The 15,581-nt window shown below is 41.5% G+C and overlaps 2 protein-coding genes across 6 annotated transcripts in view; one reads left to right on the plus strand and one right to left on the minus strand.

Moving 5' to 3' along the window:
• The window catches only part of plxnc1 (plexin C1), a 42,463-nt gene extending 34,841 nt beyond the window's left edge, over positions 1-7,622 (plus strand). For all 4 annotated transcript variants that reach the window (XM_044343909.1, XM_044343910.1, XM_044343907.1 and 1 more), the window contains 10 exons: positions 1,209-1,377; positions 1,849-1,949; positions 3,568-3,643; positions 3,995-4,029; positions 4,163-4,258; positions 4,468-4,631; positions 4,778-4,925; positions 5,191-5,331; positions 5,421-5,495; positions 7,034-7,622. In XM_044343909.1, coding sequence (XP_044199844.1) covers positions 1,209-1,377; positions 1,849-1,949; positions 3,568-3,643; positions 3,995-4,029; positions 4,163-4,258; positions 4,468-4,631; positions 4,778-4,925; positions 5,191-5,331; positions 5,421-5,495; positions 7,034-7,138 — 1,110 coding nt within the window. In that variant the 3' untranslated portion in view covers positions 7,139-7,622. The remainder of the gene's footprint in view (positions 1-1,208; positions 1,378-1,848; positions 1,950-3,567; positions 3,644-3,994; positions 4,030-4,162; positions 4,259-4,467; positions 4,632-4,777; positions 4,926-5,190; positions 5,332-5,420; positions 5,496-7,033) is intronic.
• Positions 7,623-7,715: 93 nt separating this feature from the next.
• cep83 (centrosomal protein 83) lies at positions 7,716-15,051 on the minus strand. Of its 2 annotated transcripts, none has more exons than XM_044343916.1 (16): positions 14,945-15,051; positions 13,565-13,771; positions 13,312-13,462; positions 13,036-13,128; positions 12,550-12,681; positions 12,189-12,440; positions 11,889-12,020; positions 11,393-11,507; positions 10,800-10,944; positions 10,442-10,591; positions 10,056-10,131; positions 9,785-9,942; positions 9,513-9,642; positions 9,152-9,255; positions 8,717-8,906; positions 7,716-8,196 (listed from the first exon to the last, which is right to left on the minus strand). In XM_044343916.1, exons 2-16 carry the CDS (start codon positions 13,762-13,764, stop codon positions 8,059-8,061), a joined length of 2,166 nt encoding a protein of 721 aa, XP_044199851.1. In that variant the 5' UTR covers positions 13,765-13,771; positions 14,945-15,051; the 3' UTR covers positions 7,716-8,058. The 2 variants fall into 2 exon arrangements, with proteins under 2 accessions (XP_044199851.1, XP_044199850.1); XM_044343915.1 differs by lacking the exon at positions 14,945-15,051 and adding an exon at positions 14,610-14,635.
• Between the last annotated feature and the right edge of the window lie 530 nt (positions 15,052-15,581).

Below are 15,581 nucleotides of genomic sequence, written 5' to 3' on the forward strand. Positions count from 1 at the left end.
AAGAAGATAAGATTAGAAAAAATAAATTCAATTTTGTGTAGCAAATGTTTTTTTTCTGCTTTCCTATTCTTTTAATCATCTCACGACCCATTAGATTTATTTTTGGGGCGTCCGAACCCATGCAGGAAAATATGAGTTAGGGGCCAAGCATTAGTTTGCATCAGCACAGAGACCTCGAACATACACTTTAGCTATGTAATTAAATTCTGTCTATTTTCTTTGGTTTAGCAGCGAAGTTAATTGTAATAGTTTCTGTGGTCTGTAAATGATGACAACCAGAAATGAACCTGTGACATCAGTTTCATAAGACTAGGTCACATATGAGTAAAAGGCCATATTCAGTAGACCTGACTCATAGTCACGTGTGCTTCGCAACTTTTCTAGACAAGCTGAGTATTTAATGTTTGACAGTTAGCTTACCTACATGTGTTTATACTTTGACAAGACAAACTGCTGACATTTCATATGCACATATTTACAGTACATTTGATAACGTGAGTGTTCTGCACAAACCTAAAACATCTACAAACCTCAAACACTGATACAAAGATTAATGTGTTGAATTATCCCCAGTTCACTCTTTAAATGTGACACTTGACTGTTACAGCCTCAGTGCTCCGTGTTTCCTCTTCGTTTACATTTTCTCCTCTCTGCTGCTGCTGCTGCAGTGACCCAACCTATGAAGGTGTAATCTAATCTAACAAACTACCATCTCAATTTACTGCTTGTTTCCATCCATTAGAGGGTTCATGCATTAGCTACAAAACTGCAGGAAGGAAATAAGATGGAAACTAATGATATTTTAACTGGTGCAAAACTGCTGTGAAACCTTTCATTAACCAGACCTCCTTTCAAATATCTCTGCAGCTGCATTATACTTTCCAGTGAATGAAGGATGACAGGAGGAGAGACAACTAAATCATTTTTAATCTGTTGTCATCTGAAACAACTGATGCGGTTTGATTCAGTTACTGTTTACATGATGAGAAAACTGAGGTTAGCATTAGTGGTTATTCTAGTGGTTTTTGATGAGAATGCATGCAAGCTGTGTGCATGTGCAAGTAAAAGTTGTATTTACTACCCACACATGCACTCTAGCGTTGCATCTGCTGGCTGATTAATAACATAAACATCACATAAGAATTACTGTTGGTGCTGTAACTACACTATGTATCAGCTCTATACATGTTTCTGTGAATTGTCTACAGAAACTTAAGGTGCTATTTGCAGTGGGAAGCGACGGTGAAGTCAGCGAACCTCTGGAGGTCGACGCCCTCGACTGTGACACAGTAGAGCAGGTCAAAGAAAAAATCCTGTCTACCTTCAAAGCCAAGTTTGGTTTCCCTTACAACACCTCCGTCAGAGATGTTTGTATCGGTGAGAATAAGACCCGTGTCTTTCAATACTGAGATTATACTGCTGTCATGGAGGTTAATTCCATATACAAACTTATAAAAACATTTCTAACCTAATCATTAAGGTTTAATTGCTGTGCACTTTTCAAAGGATACGTCTTGTGATATTCTATATTCTAACAAGTAGTGCCTCTTCCTCTTTTTTGAGTAAGATTTTCTAAACACAGTGCCTAGCTGTTTTAGGAGATTGTTAAGCCTTTTTATAAAATGGAGCTATATATGTATATATATGTGTGTGTGCCCTGATTTTAAAGAGCTAAACTAGGTGAAACTAGGTTAAAAAAAAAAATTGAATTTATATGTTTAATGACTATGCATTCAAATTGACTAACAAACTGAAAGTAAAAGGTAAAGTTGCCATAAACTCATCTACATCTTCCAAGAAATACTCTTCAAGTTGTTTAACCATAATCTCTTCTTATCTTTCAACCAGAGTTTGAGAAGGACCAATCGTTTGTTCCTCTTGAGGAAGTGGATGCTAGCTCAGAGGTTATCGGGGAGGTGACAATGCTCAACACACTCAAGCACTATGAGGTGAGAGAAGGAATGGACACAATAAAAATGAAAAATGAAACAGAAAAATAATCTGTGTCAGTGTGGGAGAGTGCTGTTTAGCCCTGTTGCACTTACTCTCTCATACAAAAGCTCATCAGGTGTGTCTGTCTGGTCTGTGTGCTGGTTGCTCTATGTTGCAGCGTGGGCCAGTTGTATGTTTCATAGAGGATGCTACAGAAACACACCCACGAAAACCAACCACAGTCCCAGTCAAAACAAGGGCAGGGATGTAGGTTTGAACTTTTGTCAGTTGGCAGAACTCAGTGAGCCCTCAGTTCCCCTCCTCTCACTTTCAGTATTATTGTTGTTGTCTCCACTTACAGGAGAGGGGCATGCATAAAGGAACTTTCTGAAAGGTTTCGCATGTTAAATTCAAGAATAGAAAGGGGGTAAGAAAATGAAGTAAGAATTGGCTTGAAAGCAAAATATCTCCAGTAATATTTTGAGCAGACTAATTAGACCAAACAGAAAAAGGCTAAACTTGCTACACAGTTTCATTCGTTGGAATAGTAGCAAAATGTAGATGTTAATGTAATGACTTTAAAGAGGTGACACACACAAAAACCCACAGACCCTGGTGACCTGTGAGATGTTATATCTACAGAATGATGATGATCTGATGTCAGTGTAGCTTCCTCTGTACTGAGTACTTGTTCACTGCTGTTAGAGGACAAAATTTGACTGTGCTTTCCTTACTGTAAATTTTGCTGCCAAATAGATTCATCATTTCCTGTAGACAACAACAAAATCAAATTTGGACCAACTGAGTCAGTCTAGTCAAAGAGCATGGGAAGCTCTTATCCACTACAGTTTCACTTTCTCAGTAAGCCTGATAAGAAGGATGGATTTCTAAATAAAAAAGAAGATACATGCCAAGTGGAGATTTCAAACTAGCAGACAACAAGTGTATAGACATACAGGAGGAAGAGTGTTTTGTAATGGCTTCATAATGGGATCATGGAGTCTTTTTGTGTCATGTGTCTATTATCTATCAGAAAACCCTCAGGGTCCAGGATAGATACTGTAGACTCAAACGGATGAGTTGTATCATAGCCTGGTGGCCTGGACTGTGTTTGCAAACCTCACTGCACACCACTAGTCAAGAAATAACCACCATATACATAACTTCTGCCGTCTGGGGACATGTTTGTAACATCCGGGTGAAAACTGCAGTGGAAGTTGAAGAAACTCTACAATGTTTAGATTTATAAAACTTAAGGAAGTTCCTGAAAAGATGATGTCTCCTGAACATTTCCTTCCAACAGGAACACTTGGGACTGTATAGACCTTATCTAGGGGGATTTTGTGGGTAATTATATTTAGTTTTTGGTGTTTGTGTGAAAGGAAACCACAATGAAGGTTAGAATTGAAACCATGTCTGATGTTAATGTCAGGTCTTGATGCAAGACACTATATAGAGCTACATGTATTTTAGATTAATCACTTGAAGTTTCTGAAATGTAGAGATTCATTGCACCCTGTTAGTTATTTCATAGCAGTGTAATTTCTTTAAATCTTGGAACAAAGGATGTTAAATTAACCAAAGTGTCATTAACTTACCTCTCTGAGGTCTCTTGGTCTGTTTTTATGCCTGTAGGTGTCTGACGGAGCCACGATCAAAGTGCTTTCTAAAAAGACTCATCCTCCTCTCAGCCCACAGGGGAGTCTGAAGGGTAAGATCTGAAAAGAAACACACTGTCACACTGTCAGATGTCAAACTATTTCTTCAATTTCATCAACAGAAAGTAGTCCCAACTGTCTGATTGCTGACACAGCCATCACGCTAAAAATGTCCCCAACATCCTTTAAAAGTCTATTTGACATAAATGGGAGCTTTTAAGAATGAGAATTGATCTGGTGTTAAATAAAATGTTTTTGAGCTTTAAAATGTTTCTTTTTTTTAAAAAAAATTGTATATTGCAGCTTTAATAAACCTGCAACCACCAAATGCAAAAGAACAGAAAAGAGGAAGTTAATTGTTTCTGGTTCTTATCAATGTTTATTTCTGTTCTTTTTTCCACTAGATGATGAGAACTTCTCTGGAAAATACTTCCACTTGGTGAGAGACAGCTTAGGATATGAATTATCACATCATTTGATCCCCACACTTCTATGTGTGTATCACTGAGTGTTTAAGGCGTGCTTGGATTGAAGATGAATTAAAGTGATGGCCGACGTCTTCCTTTCTGCAGATTGATCCTGATGTAGACGAGAACCAAAGAAAGAACCAAGAGAAGAAGAAGTTCAAAGTGAAAGAAGTGTACCTCACCAAGCTGCTCTCCACAAAGGCAAGAGGAGCCATTTTATATCTTCCCACTCAAACCAGCACTAACGAAACCAAATTTGAACATGAAATATCTCTTTTGCTGTTCTCTCTCCGCTTTAACATTACTAATTCAACCTGTTTATCCAGTATATAAAAGCTTTTCTTTTTTCTGTTCTGAAATATAAACGACAGCAGAAAAAAAATGAGTCTACCTCGTTCTCTCTCTCTAAGGTGGCAGTGCATTCTTTTGTGGAGAACCTGTTCAGGTCTATCTGGGGGATGCCTCAAGGCAGAGCTCCGCATGCTGTCAAATACTTCTTCGACTTCCTGGACACTCAGGCAGACAACATGAAGATCACAGATCCAGATGTAATGCACATCTGGAAGACCAACAGGTACGACTGGGACGTGAAAAGCTCTGTGAACAGTGTGAAAAAGCTTTAACACACAAGTCAGAACAAATAAAATGTATGTAGAGATACTACTAGCATGGTGTCCAAATCTTAAAACCGCACCTGCTTTACTTTACTCTACTATGCAGTTTGCCTCTGCGCTTCTGGGTCAACATCCTGAAAAACCCTCAGTTTGTTTTTGACATGGAGAAGGCTCCACATTTGGACGGCTGCCTGTCCGTCATCGCTCAGGCCTTCATGGACTCCTTCTCCCTCAGTGAGACCCAGCTGGGGAAGGTAAAGTACAAAACAAGGGTCTTATAATTTATTATTACAGGAAGTCAGGTTTTCCTAGGCTGAGATGGAGTCTATTGTGAATGTCTACTCTAATGTGAAAGCAGCTGATCTAAACTTTAGAGACATTGCACATGGAGCCCTTGTCCTTAATCTGTGATCCAAGATGTTGTTTTGGTGACCTACAGTCAGAATATATGATGTTTAAATAATCATGTTTCATGTAGGAACATGTGAACATGATATCTTGAATATTACTGTGTTCCAGAACGCACCAACCAACAAGCTCCTGTATGCCAAAGACATTCCCAAGTACAAGCAGGAAGTGAAGGCTTACTACAAGCAGATCAAAGACCAGCCGCCAATCACCAGCAGAGAATTCAAGATCTTCCTGCAGGAGGAGTCAAAGGTAACGTCTATTTCAACACAAATTTTAAAGCAAAAGTGTTGCTGGGAAGACCAGCAGTGAATTGGATGACTGTGTGTTTTTCATTTCAGAAACATGAAAATGAATTCAATGAACCTGCGGCCCTCAGAGAACTCTTCAAATTCATACAGAGATACTTCACAGAGGTCAGTACTCCTCCTCACCTGAGCACCATTTATTCAAGACTAGCTCACATGTGTTTCATGGTTCTGTTGTGTTATAAGATTTTGGATTTTTTTTTTTAATGTAGAATTAAATTAATACAAAATATCAACATGAACTGACAAGTTCAAATGTTGTAAATGCCACATCTGCTTTTGTTAATTACAGATTGAGCATCAAGCTTTCTTTCAAAGTCCCGCAAAGTTGTGGGATTTGCAAGAGAGAGATGAAAAGAGGAATAGTCCAAATCTAAGTAGCGGAGGTTAAGGTGTCCTGACTTTTAGTCCCTAGTATGGGTGAAACTCCAAAAAAGCTGAATCCTACATTTCCCATAATGCAACTTGATAGTTTTTAGTTAGATACTCCCTGCCTGGTAAACTCCCAAATCATTTAAACTTCACACACTTGTTCTGCAGGCTCTCTGTTATATATTTGAAGTCTTGAGGCTAATCAGACATTATCAGGGTTATTTTTTCAAACTATAGAGAGCTCCCTGCAGAGCCGCAGTCTGTTTTTACAGGCAGAGGAATTCTTTGCACGTTGCATAAACTCACCTTCATGGGTAAAATCAGGATGTGGTTCAGTTAGTCACCTCTCATTAAAGCAGCTGTGGGTGTCTGCCAGCTGTTTAAGATGAACTATGACAGACTGTCAGTTATCTGTTTGACTGCCAGAGAAAACTTTCAGAATTTGTCACAAACAAGCAACATTACTCATACATGGGCTGAATTACAAAGTAAGCCTGTGGCGCTTTTTACTTTTCACACTGATAAGAAATCATCAGCTGTAGTATGGACACTACCTAATAGAGTGGCAAAGGAGGGAAAATCCAACTAAAGTTAATTGTCTAATTAACTTTTGTTGGATTTTAACACTTTTACGTGTTAAAATCCAACTTTTATGTGAGTCAGCATTATATTCATGACAATAAGTGGCATCAAAAGCTTCTGGAAGATACTAAAATATATCAGAAATGACTTCATACTGGTGGTTTCTGCTTCAAATACCGCATTTCATTTGAGGCCTCCCTGGTTAAGACCAGACACATTGTTGACAACAGTGGAAATTGTGAAACTGACACAGTCAGTCACATGTGACACCTGTAGAGGAAACGGCATTTTTGAACTGCTGATTTTCCCTTTGCTTGGTTAATCAGGCTGTTGTTTCCGGTTCTTATGCAGACGCTGAACCTGAATGCAGAAGGCTTTCATGAGGGAGTTTCACTTGTTGTCAATATTAATAACTGCGTTCTCAAAACAGGTTTCACTTTCTCATGAGAGGATCTGCATTGCCCATGCAGTAAACACACTTTAATGCTATTATCTCACCAAGCCGGAAGAATATTTCCATCTGGTTTCATCATAACCTGATAAACCTGAATCTATTCAATTTAAATGCATTTCAAGACACGAGTAGAAATGACACTTTGCTCCAGAATTTGCTTCTGTAAAAGATTTGTGACTTGGGGTAAAGTAAGAGTTTGAGACGCCTGACAAGATGTTTTTCTTTGCTTTTTCTACAGATCACAGAGAAGTTGAACCAGAATGGTGCCCCCTCTGAGCTGACAGAGCAACTACATCATGTCAAAAGTTTGTTTGATGGACTGAAGAGCTGCTCCTGGAGCTGAGCTGCCCGTCCTTCCACTTATAAATGAACTATAAAAGAAGTGGTGACAGGGGAGCACATATGAAGCGGTGGAGAAAGGACTGAGGAGAGCGCTTGGCCTTTAAATAAAAGTATCAGCCAGCATGTTCCCTCTCTCTGCGATTAAGATGGAGGTGATGGTACCAATCAATACTCACCACTGACAGGAGCTGCAAACCATGCCCATAATCATTTCATCAGTCACTGGAGAGCTTTGTTTCTTCTGAGGTGAAACGTTTGTAGAAAACTTTGAATTCAGGGAACTTTCTGGCATTCAAATAGTTAACTTCACTTCGAAAATAACGAAGTGATGCACTGTATGTGCATGTATGTGACACATCTGCTCGCTCGTCTTGTGTCTGATGGACTTAACTTAGTTCTACACTGCAGCTGTGCGGTGAAAATCAACCACTTCATTATTTTAGCGTGTGTGAGAAATTCAGCTTTTGTTTAGTCAAAACCACAGACATGTCAGAAAAAAGTTCATCATTGTTTCAATACAATTCAAGTAAAGGTTTGTGGAAATGACAACAGTCTGTATAAACATACGATTCACAGCCTGAAATGTCGTGAGCTTTTATATGAACTCTTCAATATAAATCATTTTTTCCAGAGTGGCTTCAGAATGAATGTGTGTAAACATACAAAAACATACAAAAATCAAACCCTGAGGAAGTCTCGTAATGGCCATCATGGTCAATTTTTTTTCAAAAAAGGTGCTGCAGCATTTCAAGTTCCCCGGCAACACAACAGTAGAGACGTGCAAAATCCATTTTCATTTAAACGCACCAATAAATAATGCTTCTATTTTTATAAAAAACACTGCTGGTGTCCTTGTTAGGACAAACAGGGAAGTGTCTCACTCTTAGTCAACTGAAAGTCTAATGTGAAGTCATGTGGATGTCAGAGGTCAGGCTGCGGAGTGGCGTCCCGGTCTCTCTGTACCAGAGACCCCAGTTCCTCCAGCTGCTGCTGCTGGGCGCTTTCCAGGTCCTCCAGCCTCCGACGCAACAGACACAGCTCCCTCTGATGCTGCTCCTCCTGCCAACACAGCAGGAGACAGACGATAAAACCACGGAAATATTACAACAGCATTATGCAAACATATTTAAGAAAACTCGTCAATAATGTCCCCTCCTACACACGTCACTGTCATCATGATCTAACCAGTCAACCTCTGCCATGTAAGTTTGTTGACAACATCTCATCTTCTTCATGATTCTCGTGATTTGCGACCGTTTCAGTTAGTGATTTGACATTTTAAGGGATGCCCTTCATCAACAGAGGAGGTGTGAACTTGTTGTATTCAGTTGTGGTTTTGCTTATGAGCGTGAGTGTGTGTGTGAAGCGGGTGTGAGTCTGAGCTTCCACTTCTCAAAAAATGTGTGGTTTATTCATTGAGTTCCACTCTATTTCCTGCTACTGCGAGTGTAGAGACTGCTGTGTGCCTCTTCTTGTTAAGGAATTTTTATTTGTTGCTGTTTTGGTCTCCCTTGAACTACTTTCTAAATGTTTTCATCCATCTACAGTACAGGCTGATAATATCTCAGTTCATGCTTACAGGTATGTTGGATAAAGGCCCCTCAGACCCGAGGAGGAGGAAGGGCGTGGGTGAGGAAGTTAGGAAGGCGGGGGCAACGCTGAAGGGGCCTTGGCCTCCTAGTAGGAGGCGCCGAAACTCGTTGTGTCGTCGCTGCAGCTCCTTCAACCTTCTGTTGAGTTGAGCTTGTTCCTCTGAGTGGGAAGTACGTCTGGACAGAGGAGAGAACATTTATTTAGCTTTTAGAATCAGACCCTAACTACAAGACTCACAGGCTTTAAAAGCAGACTTCTGATTGGGTCCCTTGAAGTTTCATTTTGTTAGCTCATCCTGCATTGATTGGTTGATATGTTTAACATTATAAAAGGACAAAAATATTCACTCTGTGAGCAAATTTCTTAAGGCAGGTCAACTTGACAGAGTTATTTCATTCATGAAATGAGACATTAGGATTACTTCTTGGCTGCAGCAGCTTCCAGTTCCAACTCTTCTATCTTGGCCTCCAGCAACTGGATTTTATCCTGCAGTCTCTTCTCTTTGTTCTCTGTCAGTGTTTTCCTCTGCACAACACACACACACACACACACACACACACACACACACACACACACACATACATATATAATTCTATAAGCAGCTTCCAGAAAGACAAATTCAAGTCACTTTTAAAACCATTTCAATGTATAACAGTATTTGTTATATGGACAAAATAAACAAAGAAATGATTATGTGTTAATGGAATCCACTTGTGAACTGATACATAGATAAAACAGAGATGATGCAGACTGTAATCTGGGAGTAAACCTGCAGCAGGTACCTTCTTCTGGGCAACCGCTGCCCTCTGCAGTTTCTCTTTGGCCTGAGAGTATTTCTGCTGCAGCTCGGCGTCTCGCTCCTGCAGCTTGTGTTTCTCCTCCAACCACTCAACACGGCGGTCCTCCACCAGCCTGGAAGGGGACAAAGATGCTCGGAAATATGTTGTTTGAGCCGCATAAAGTTTAACTGTTTAGTGCTTTTTTTTTTTTTTTTTTTTTTTTTTAAATGGGACTTGAGCTGCTAATTTACTAGAAGACAGGCCGGCAGACGTACCTCTCTGCCTCATGTTGGCTCCTCTCAGTCTGGGCTCGAGCCATCCTCAGCTCCTCCCTCACTCTGTCCAGTGTTTCTTTCAGGCGCTGGTTTGCCTCCATCAGGTCACTTTCAGACTGCGACACCGTGCCCAGCTGGACACCCAGCTCATGGTTCTGCTGTTTGGGTCGAACACAAAAAAAAAAAAATCACATTTATTTCAGCTAAACAAACATCCTTGCGTCTACTTTTTTTGGCAAATGAGACTTTGAGGTTGTGGGCGTTGACTTACCTGCTGAAGGTCAGCAATCTCTGCTTTCTGTCCCTCAAGTTCCTCAAGCTGTGAGCTTTGCTGCTGTAATTTGATTCTGAGACACAAGACAGTTTCATTAATGAGAGCAATGACTTCCCCAAAAGAATATAGAGATCAAATTATATTCCACAACACACAAAAGCTCCTTTTCTTGCCATTTATTTTATTATTTCCCCTTTTCATTCTGCACAAACAGCCTGACGTACTGTGTAGGGCCTATAATAGTAGAAAAATACTGCCATGTCATTGTTGTCTTTGCAGATGATATTACCAGCTCAGACTGCAAATGACACTGGCCGTAACCTCAATACCGATTTGTAACTGTCTGCGGTGTGTGGGGAGAAAAGGGAAGTTCTGCTGCTGACCTCAGGCTCTGCAGTTCTTTGCGAGCTGCCTCCTCGCCTTGTTGGGCATTACGGACACGTTCCTCCCACTCCTCTTTCTGGGAGTGGTCTGCAGCATCCTGCAGCGCCCTCTGCTGTTCCAGCGCTGCAAGACGGTTCTCCAACTCCAACCTGACGACATGAGAAACATCACGGAAAATGTTGTAAAGCGAAAAGTACACTTGCAGAAACGTCAGCAACATTTATTTCTGTTTTCCCATTTCCTTTAAAGAAAAAAAAAATTCCCTAATTGCACGCACACTAATATTAATCTCTTTCCTTTAAGCTTCCACCAGACAGATGATATCACTAACTGAAATGAAACAAAGTCGATTCTCACTTCTCCTCGTGCAAGGCTGCTGTTTTGCGGAACTCCTCGTCGCGGGCGGACTGCACCTTCCTGACCATCTCCCTCTCTTTCTCCACCAGCACTTCTTTGTGTCGCTCCACCGCCGCCTTTAACACCTCTACATCTGCCTGCAGACCTGAGACACACCAGATACCATGAGCATCAGAGAGCAAACAGGGTGATACTCACTCACTGTCAAAGTCAGTAGTAGACTGGATTCATTAATGGAGGCAAATTAAATGATACGCATGGGCTTTGATTCATGACGTGAGGGTCTGGACTAGTGGATTTGTTTTTAGTTAAATTATTCAGTTAAATAGTCACAGATAGAGAAGTAAACATCACTATAATAGGAAAATTCTGCTTCAATGTGGACACACTGTTATGAACAAACTTTCCTCCACATTTTACATGTTTACTTTTGGCCTTTCCAAGAGGAAAAATAAAGATGTAGAAAAAAGACAACATAAAAAAACTGAATGTAAAAAAATTAAAGGAGGTTGAGAGGAGAGAGAGAAAAACTGAAGCAGAGATGAAAATGAGGAAAATCAACCGCTGAGTGTGTGAGTGAGAAAGATCCATACCGTCAATCTGCCCCTGCAGTGTGTCTCTCTCCCTCTCCACCTCCCCTTTAGACCGGGCGCACTCCAGTTTGACGCTGGCCACCTCCAGTTTATGTGAGTGCTTCAGGCTTTCAATCTGAGAACCATAAGAGCAAGAAATTAAATCCAACATTCAGCCGCTGTGACTGACATCTGCTGGACACTCGTTAAAATGTCTCATTCTTCCAGGATTTTTTTTTTTGAGCACTTCAAATCTTAGCATTCTACTTTTCTTGCAGCTGTGTGTGATTTACAGGTGTATATTAGTTCAGACATTTGTGAGAATGAAACCGTTTCAGTAGCGTCAGTAGTTTCTCTATGAATGAGCACCTGCTATAACTGTCTTTTCTACATACATACAGCACATAAGTTAAATTAAAATTTGCTGTTTCTACTCAGCTTTTTCCAGAGGAGTGTTCAGTGATGACAAGTAAGAATTAAACGGACGTCTCAGAGGGGGACACAGAGAGGGGCGTACCTGGCAGGTGAGGGAGTTGACCTCTCTCTCAGCTTTGTGCAGTCGTCCGGTGAGCTGGCTGTTCTGCTCGTGGTTGAGATTAAGCTCGCTCTCCATCCGCTCCAGCTGGAGACGCAGTGAGTGACGCTCCGCCTGCAAAACCAACATCCAGTTAGATCGGACAAACCTCAGCTTCATAAACACTTGACCGTTAACCAACAAAATGGTCAAATTTACAACCAAGGACATCAAAAAACAATAGTTTTGTCAATTTAATCCTGAGTCCAACTCCAGGCAAATGCAAACATGATGGCGTCTCACCTCCAGCGACTTCACTGCAGCCTGAGACTCTGTGAGCTGTCGGATCTGAATGCGCTGGACGTTCTCGGCCTGCTGGCCTGAGTTTTCTTTCTGCGCTCGGAGCTCAGCCACCTCTGCCTCCAGGCCCTTCAGCCGCAGGTGGAGCTGAGCTTTTTCCCTCAGCAGAGCCTCCACTCGTTTCCCATCACGCAGCGGGTCCGAACCCTGGTACTGAGCCATCAGGTCCTCCTTATCCTTCTCCAGATGACAGATCTGACAACAGGGAGGACAAAAAGGATATTACAGATCTTATTTTTAAATTAGTATTTACTTTACATCATTCATTTAACCAGCGTGACACGGGCTTTTTCAAAACACACACCTCCGCCTCATAGCGTATCCTCCGCTCCTCCAGTATACGAACATGTTCTTCCCTCTGGTGGTCAAACTGGGACTTGAGGAAGGTGTACTCATATCGCAGCTTGTTGTACTCTGACCTGTATTTCTCTGTCTCCTGCAAAGAACCACAAGCACACACGATAGCCACAAATCAGTGAAAGGAGAGAAGGAGCACTCAAGCAGAATAAAATGGAAATTAGCTATTCCCTTGAGAGCAGAGACGTCTACATGATTTTCAAAAAAGGCAATCAATGCAAATCTCTTCACTGTTGTTATGGACTTAACAGTCACAGCTGCTAACACCAAATTTAAAGGAGGTATTAAAGGACAACACCAGCATTTTCCTCCTTCAGTAGAAGCAAGTTTCAATGCTGCTATAAACAGATGTTAAAAGCCTTTGTTTCACACCAGACAGAGCTGGTGTCAGACATTAGTGACTTGTGATACAGAAACAAACAGACAGACTGACCTCCTCCAGCTTGTTGAAGCGCTCCCTGACCGGAGCCTCCATCTCCTGCTGCACCTGAGCTCTGAGCAACTCCAGCCGCTGAGGGGTCATCACCTGGTCAACACACACACACACACAAACATATTATCATACTTCAAATTCGGGTGAAAATCTCTCAGCCACATCAGAAACAAATGTACCTAAATTTCATAATGCTGGGGGAAAAAAGCAGTGCAATTATATCATTCCTGCTAGTTTAAGCATGTGTGATTTCCTCCCTTCTCAGGCTTGGTTTACCTGCAGCCGAAGCTCCTCCAGCTCCCTGGTTTTGTCCAGCAGTTCTCCTCGCAGCTCAGCCAACAGCAGCTGCAGTTTCTCCTGCTGAGCCTGTCTGTCGCTGAGCAGGCGCTTTAGTTCGCCCTGCGCCCGGGTGAACTCATCCTGCAAGCTGCAAAAGCAATACCATGGCTGACACTGACACCGTACAACTAAAATTACAATCTCCTCACACTCAAACTTAAATATTAAATCAGATTAGAGGTGTACCTACCTGGCATGTTCAGCCTTTAGAGTCCGGTAGTTGGTCCTGTGGTTTTCACACTTCATCCTCTCATCGATTAGCATCTTCTGCAGCTCCATCTCTGCTCCCCCCAACCCGGCAGACAACCCTAGCATGGCTGCAGACTTCCCCATACCGGGCTCCAGGTTTGGGATGAGAGGAGCCGACTGTCCGAGGGCAGAGGAGGTCATCTCACCTCTACAGGAGGACATCCAGAGACAGGAGGAGATAAAGTAATGCTGGGTAAACCAAGCAAAGGATTTGCTGTGTCTGTATCCCAAAAAATAAAGCACAAAAGAGATCTTCACCAAGCCTTTAACAGTAATGTGGCTGTGACAAAAACCGCCTGTAGTCAAGTGCTGTATGGTGCTTTCAGAGAACAAAAATTAGGTCTGGTTTTGTTGTCAGTAACCATGGTGGCTTTGAGGAGAGTCCCAAAGCCACTCATTAAAACCACAACCTCTTCGCAGTCAAGACAAGTCTCTCAATCAATCTCAAGTGATTAGTTAGCTCCACTTCCTGGCTGCTGGGTCTGCTGTGGGTCCGTAGAGTCTGGGGGAAGTGTGATTGTAACTATCAAACCACTTTAGCCACTGAATATCAAGCATCGTATCAATCTGTAATGTCACCCAATCAGAATAAATTATCACAGCAATGAACTTCCCTAATGCCAGCATCACAACATATATTGAAGTTACAGGCTAATTCAAAAATCCGGAAATATAGCTGTGTCGATGTCATGAATCAAAACCCGACTATTTAACTTTTTGATGCAGTATTCGGGGTTTGTTAACATCAAGTTCCCCTCAAATCACCCAAACTGGAAACGCATTTCAGATTGTGGGTCAACAGTTGTGATTAACATTTATGCCATCCTTAGACTGGCTGTCGGTTGACAATAATTCAGGAGTTAACACTGACGTCTCAAAATGTTTCAGAAGCGTCAAATGCTTTTGAGTTGTTTTCAAATGTCGCGCTCTGTGTCCCCCGGCTCAAAATGCTAGCAAGTTAGCTAGCTAGCTAGCTAGCTACTAACCGTGCGTCCATTGTCGGACACTCGTAGCTGGACGCTCCTCTCGAGTATTTTCCCAACAAGTCATGGCATTACTATCAAGCGGTCGTCGACAGGTTTCAGACAAATGTGGCAAAGCAAGTGCAAAAAATTCAAAGTATATTCGGCGACTTAACGCGACTAGCTATATTTAGCGACAATTTACCAAGCTAACTAGCATTAGCTGCTTGACTTTAGCACGTCTTACTTTAGCGTTATGTAGCTACACCTCAGCCAACGAACTACGAACCCATAAAGTATTGTTAAACAACATTATGCACTTTACAGATTTGGGCAGTTGATTTCCGAAATCCACTTACCTCGCGTTGAACTGTTTTCTTGCAGCCCTTCTGTCTGCTTTACTAGCCACCGCTAGCTAGCTAATCTGTAAACTACAAACTGTGGAATCATGGGAATAATTTCCCGAAGTGCATTTCTTGCGTTACGGGACACCTTCACAATGAACACTTTAATAATAACCATATTTTTGCTGTACATATTGACATTACCACACACTTTATAACTGCACATTACTAACTTATATATAAATTATATGAGCCTAAACCTGTGGCTTTCTACATATTGACTGTTAGGTATATCAGTACTACAGATTGTCCATTTTTACCAACCGTGGCAAAGTGAGAAAATCCATATATTTCACTGATTTTTTTTTTATTGCAGTAAGTCTGAAAATAGAGTTTTATCATCCAAAAACCAGCATACCCAGCTCCCGTCGCACAGGAAGACTTCAACTGAGCAGATGCACACCTGACAAGACCCCCGAGACTGACCTGCATCTGCCTCATGAAGCACGATGTGCCTGGAGAAACTACACATATACACTGTATATGTATGCATTTATGGTTTCTACATCATAGTGAGGCATGTGGAGTGTCCATTCACTACTGTGAAAATTAATTATCTCTTTGGCACAATAAAGGTTTTTGGAGTGCTTAT

Source organism: Thunnus albacares, chromosome 23 (assembly GCF_914725855.1).
Source record: "Thunnus albacares chromosome 23, fThuAlb1.1, whole genome shotgun sequence".
Taxonomy (NCBI): Eukaryota; Metazoa; Chordata; class Actinopteri; order Scombriformes; family Scombridae; genus Thunnus; species Thunnus albacares.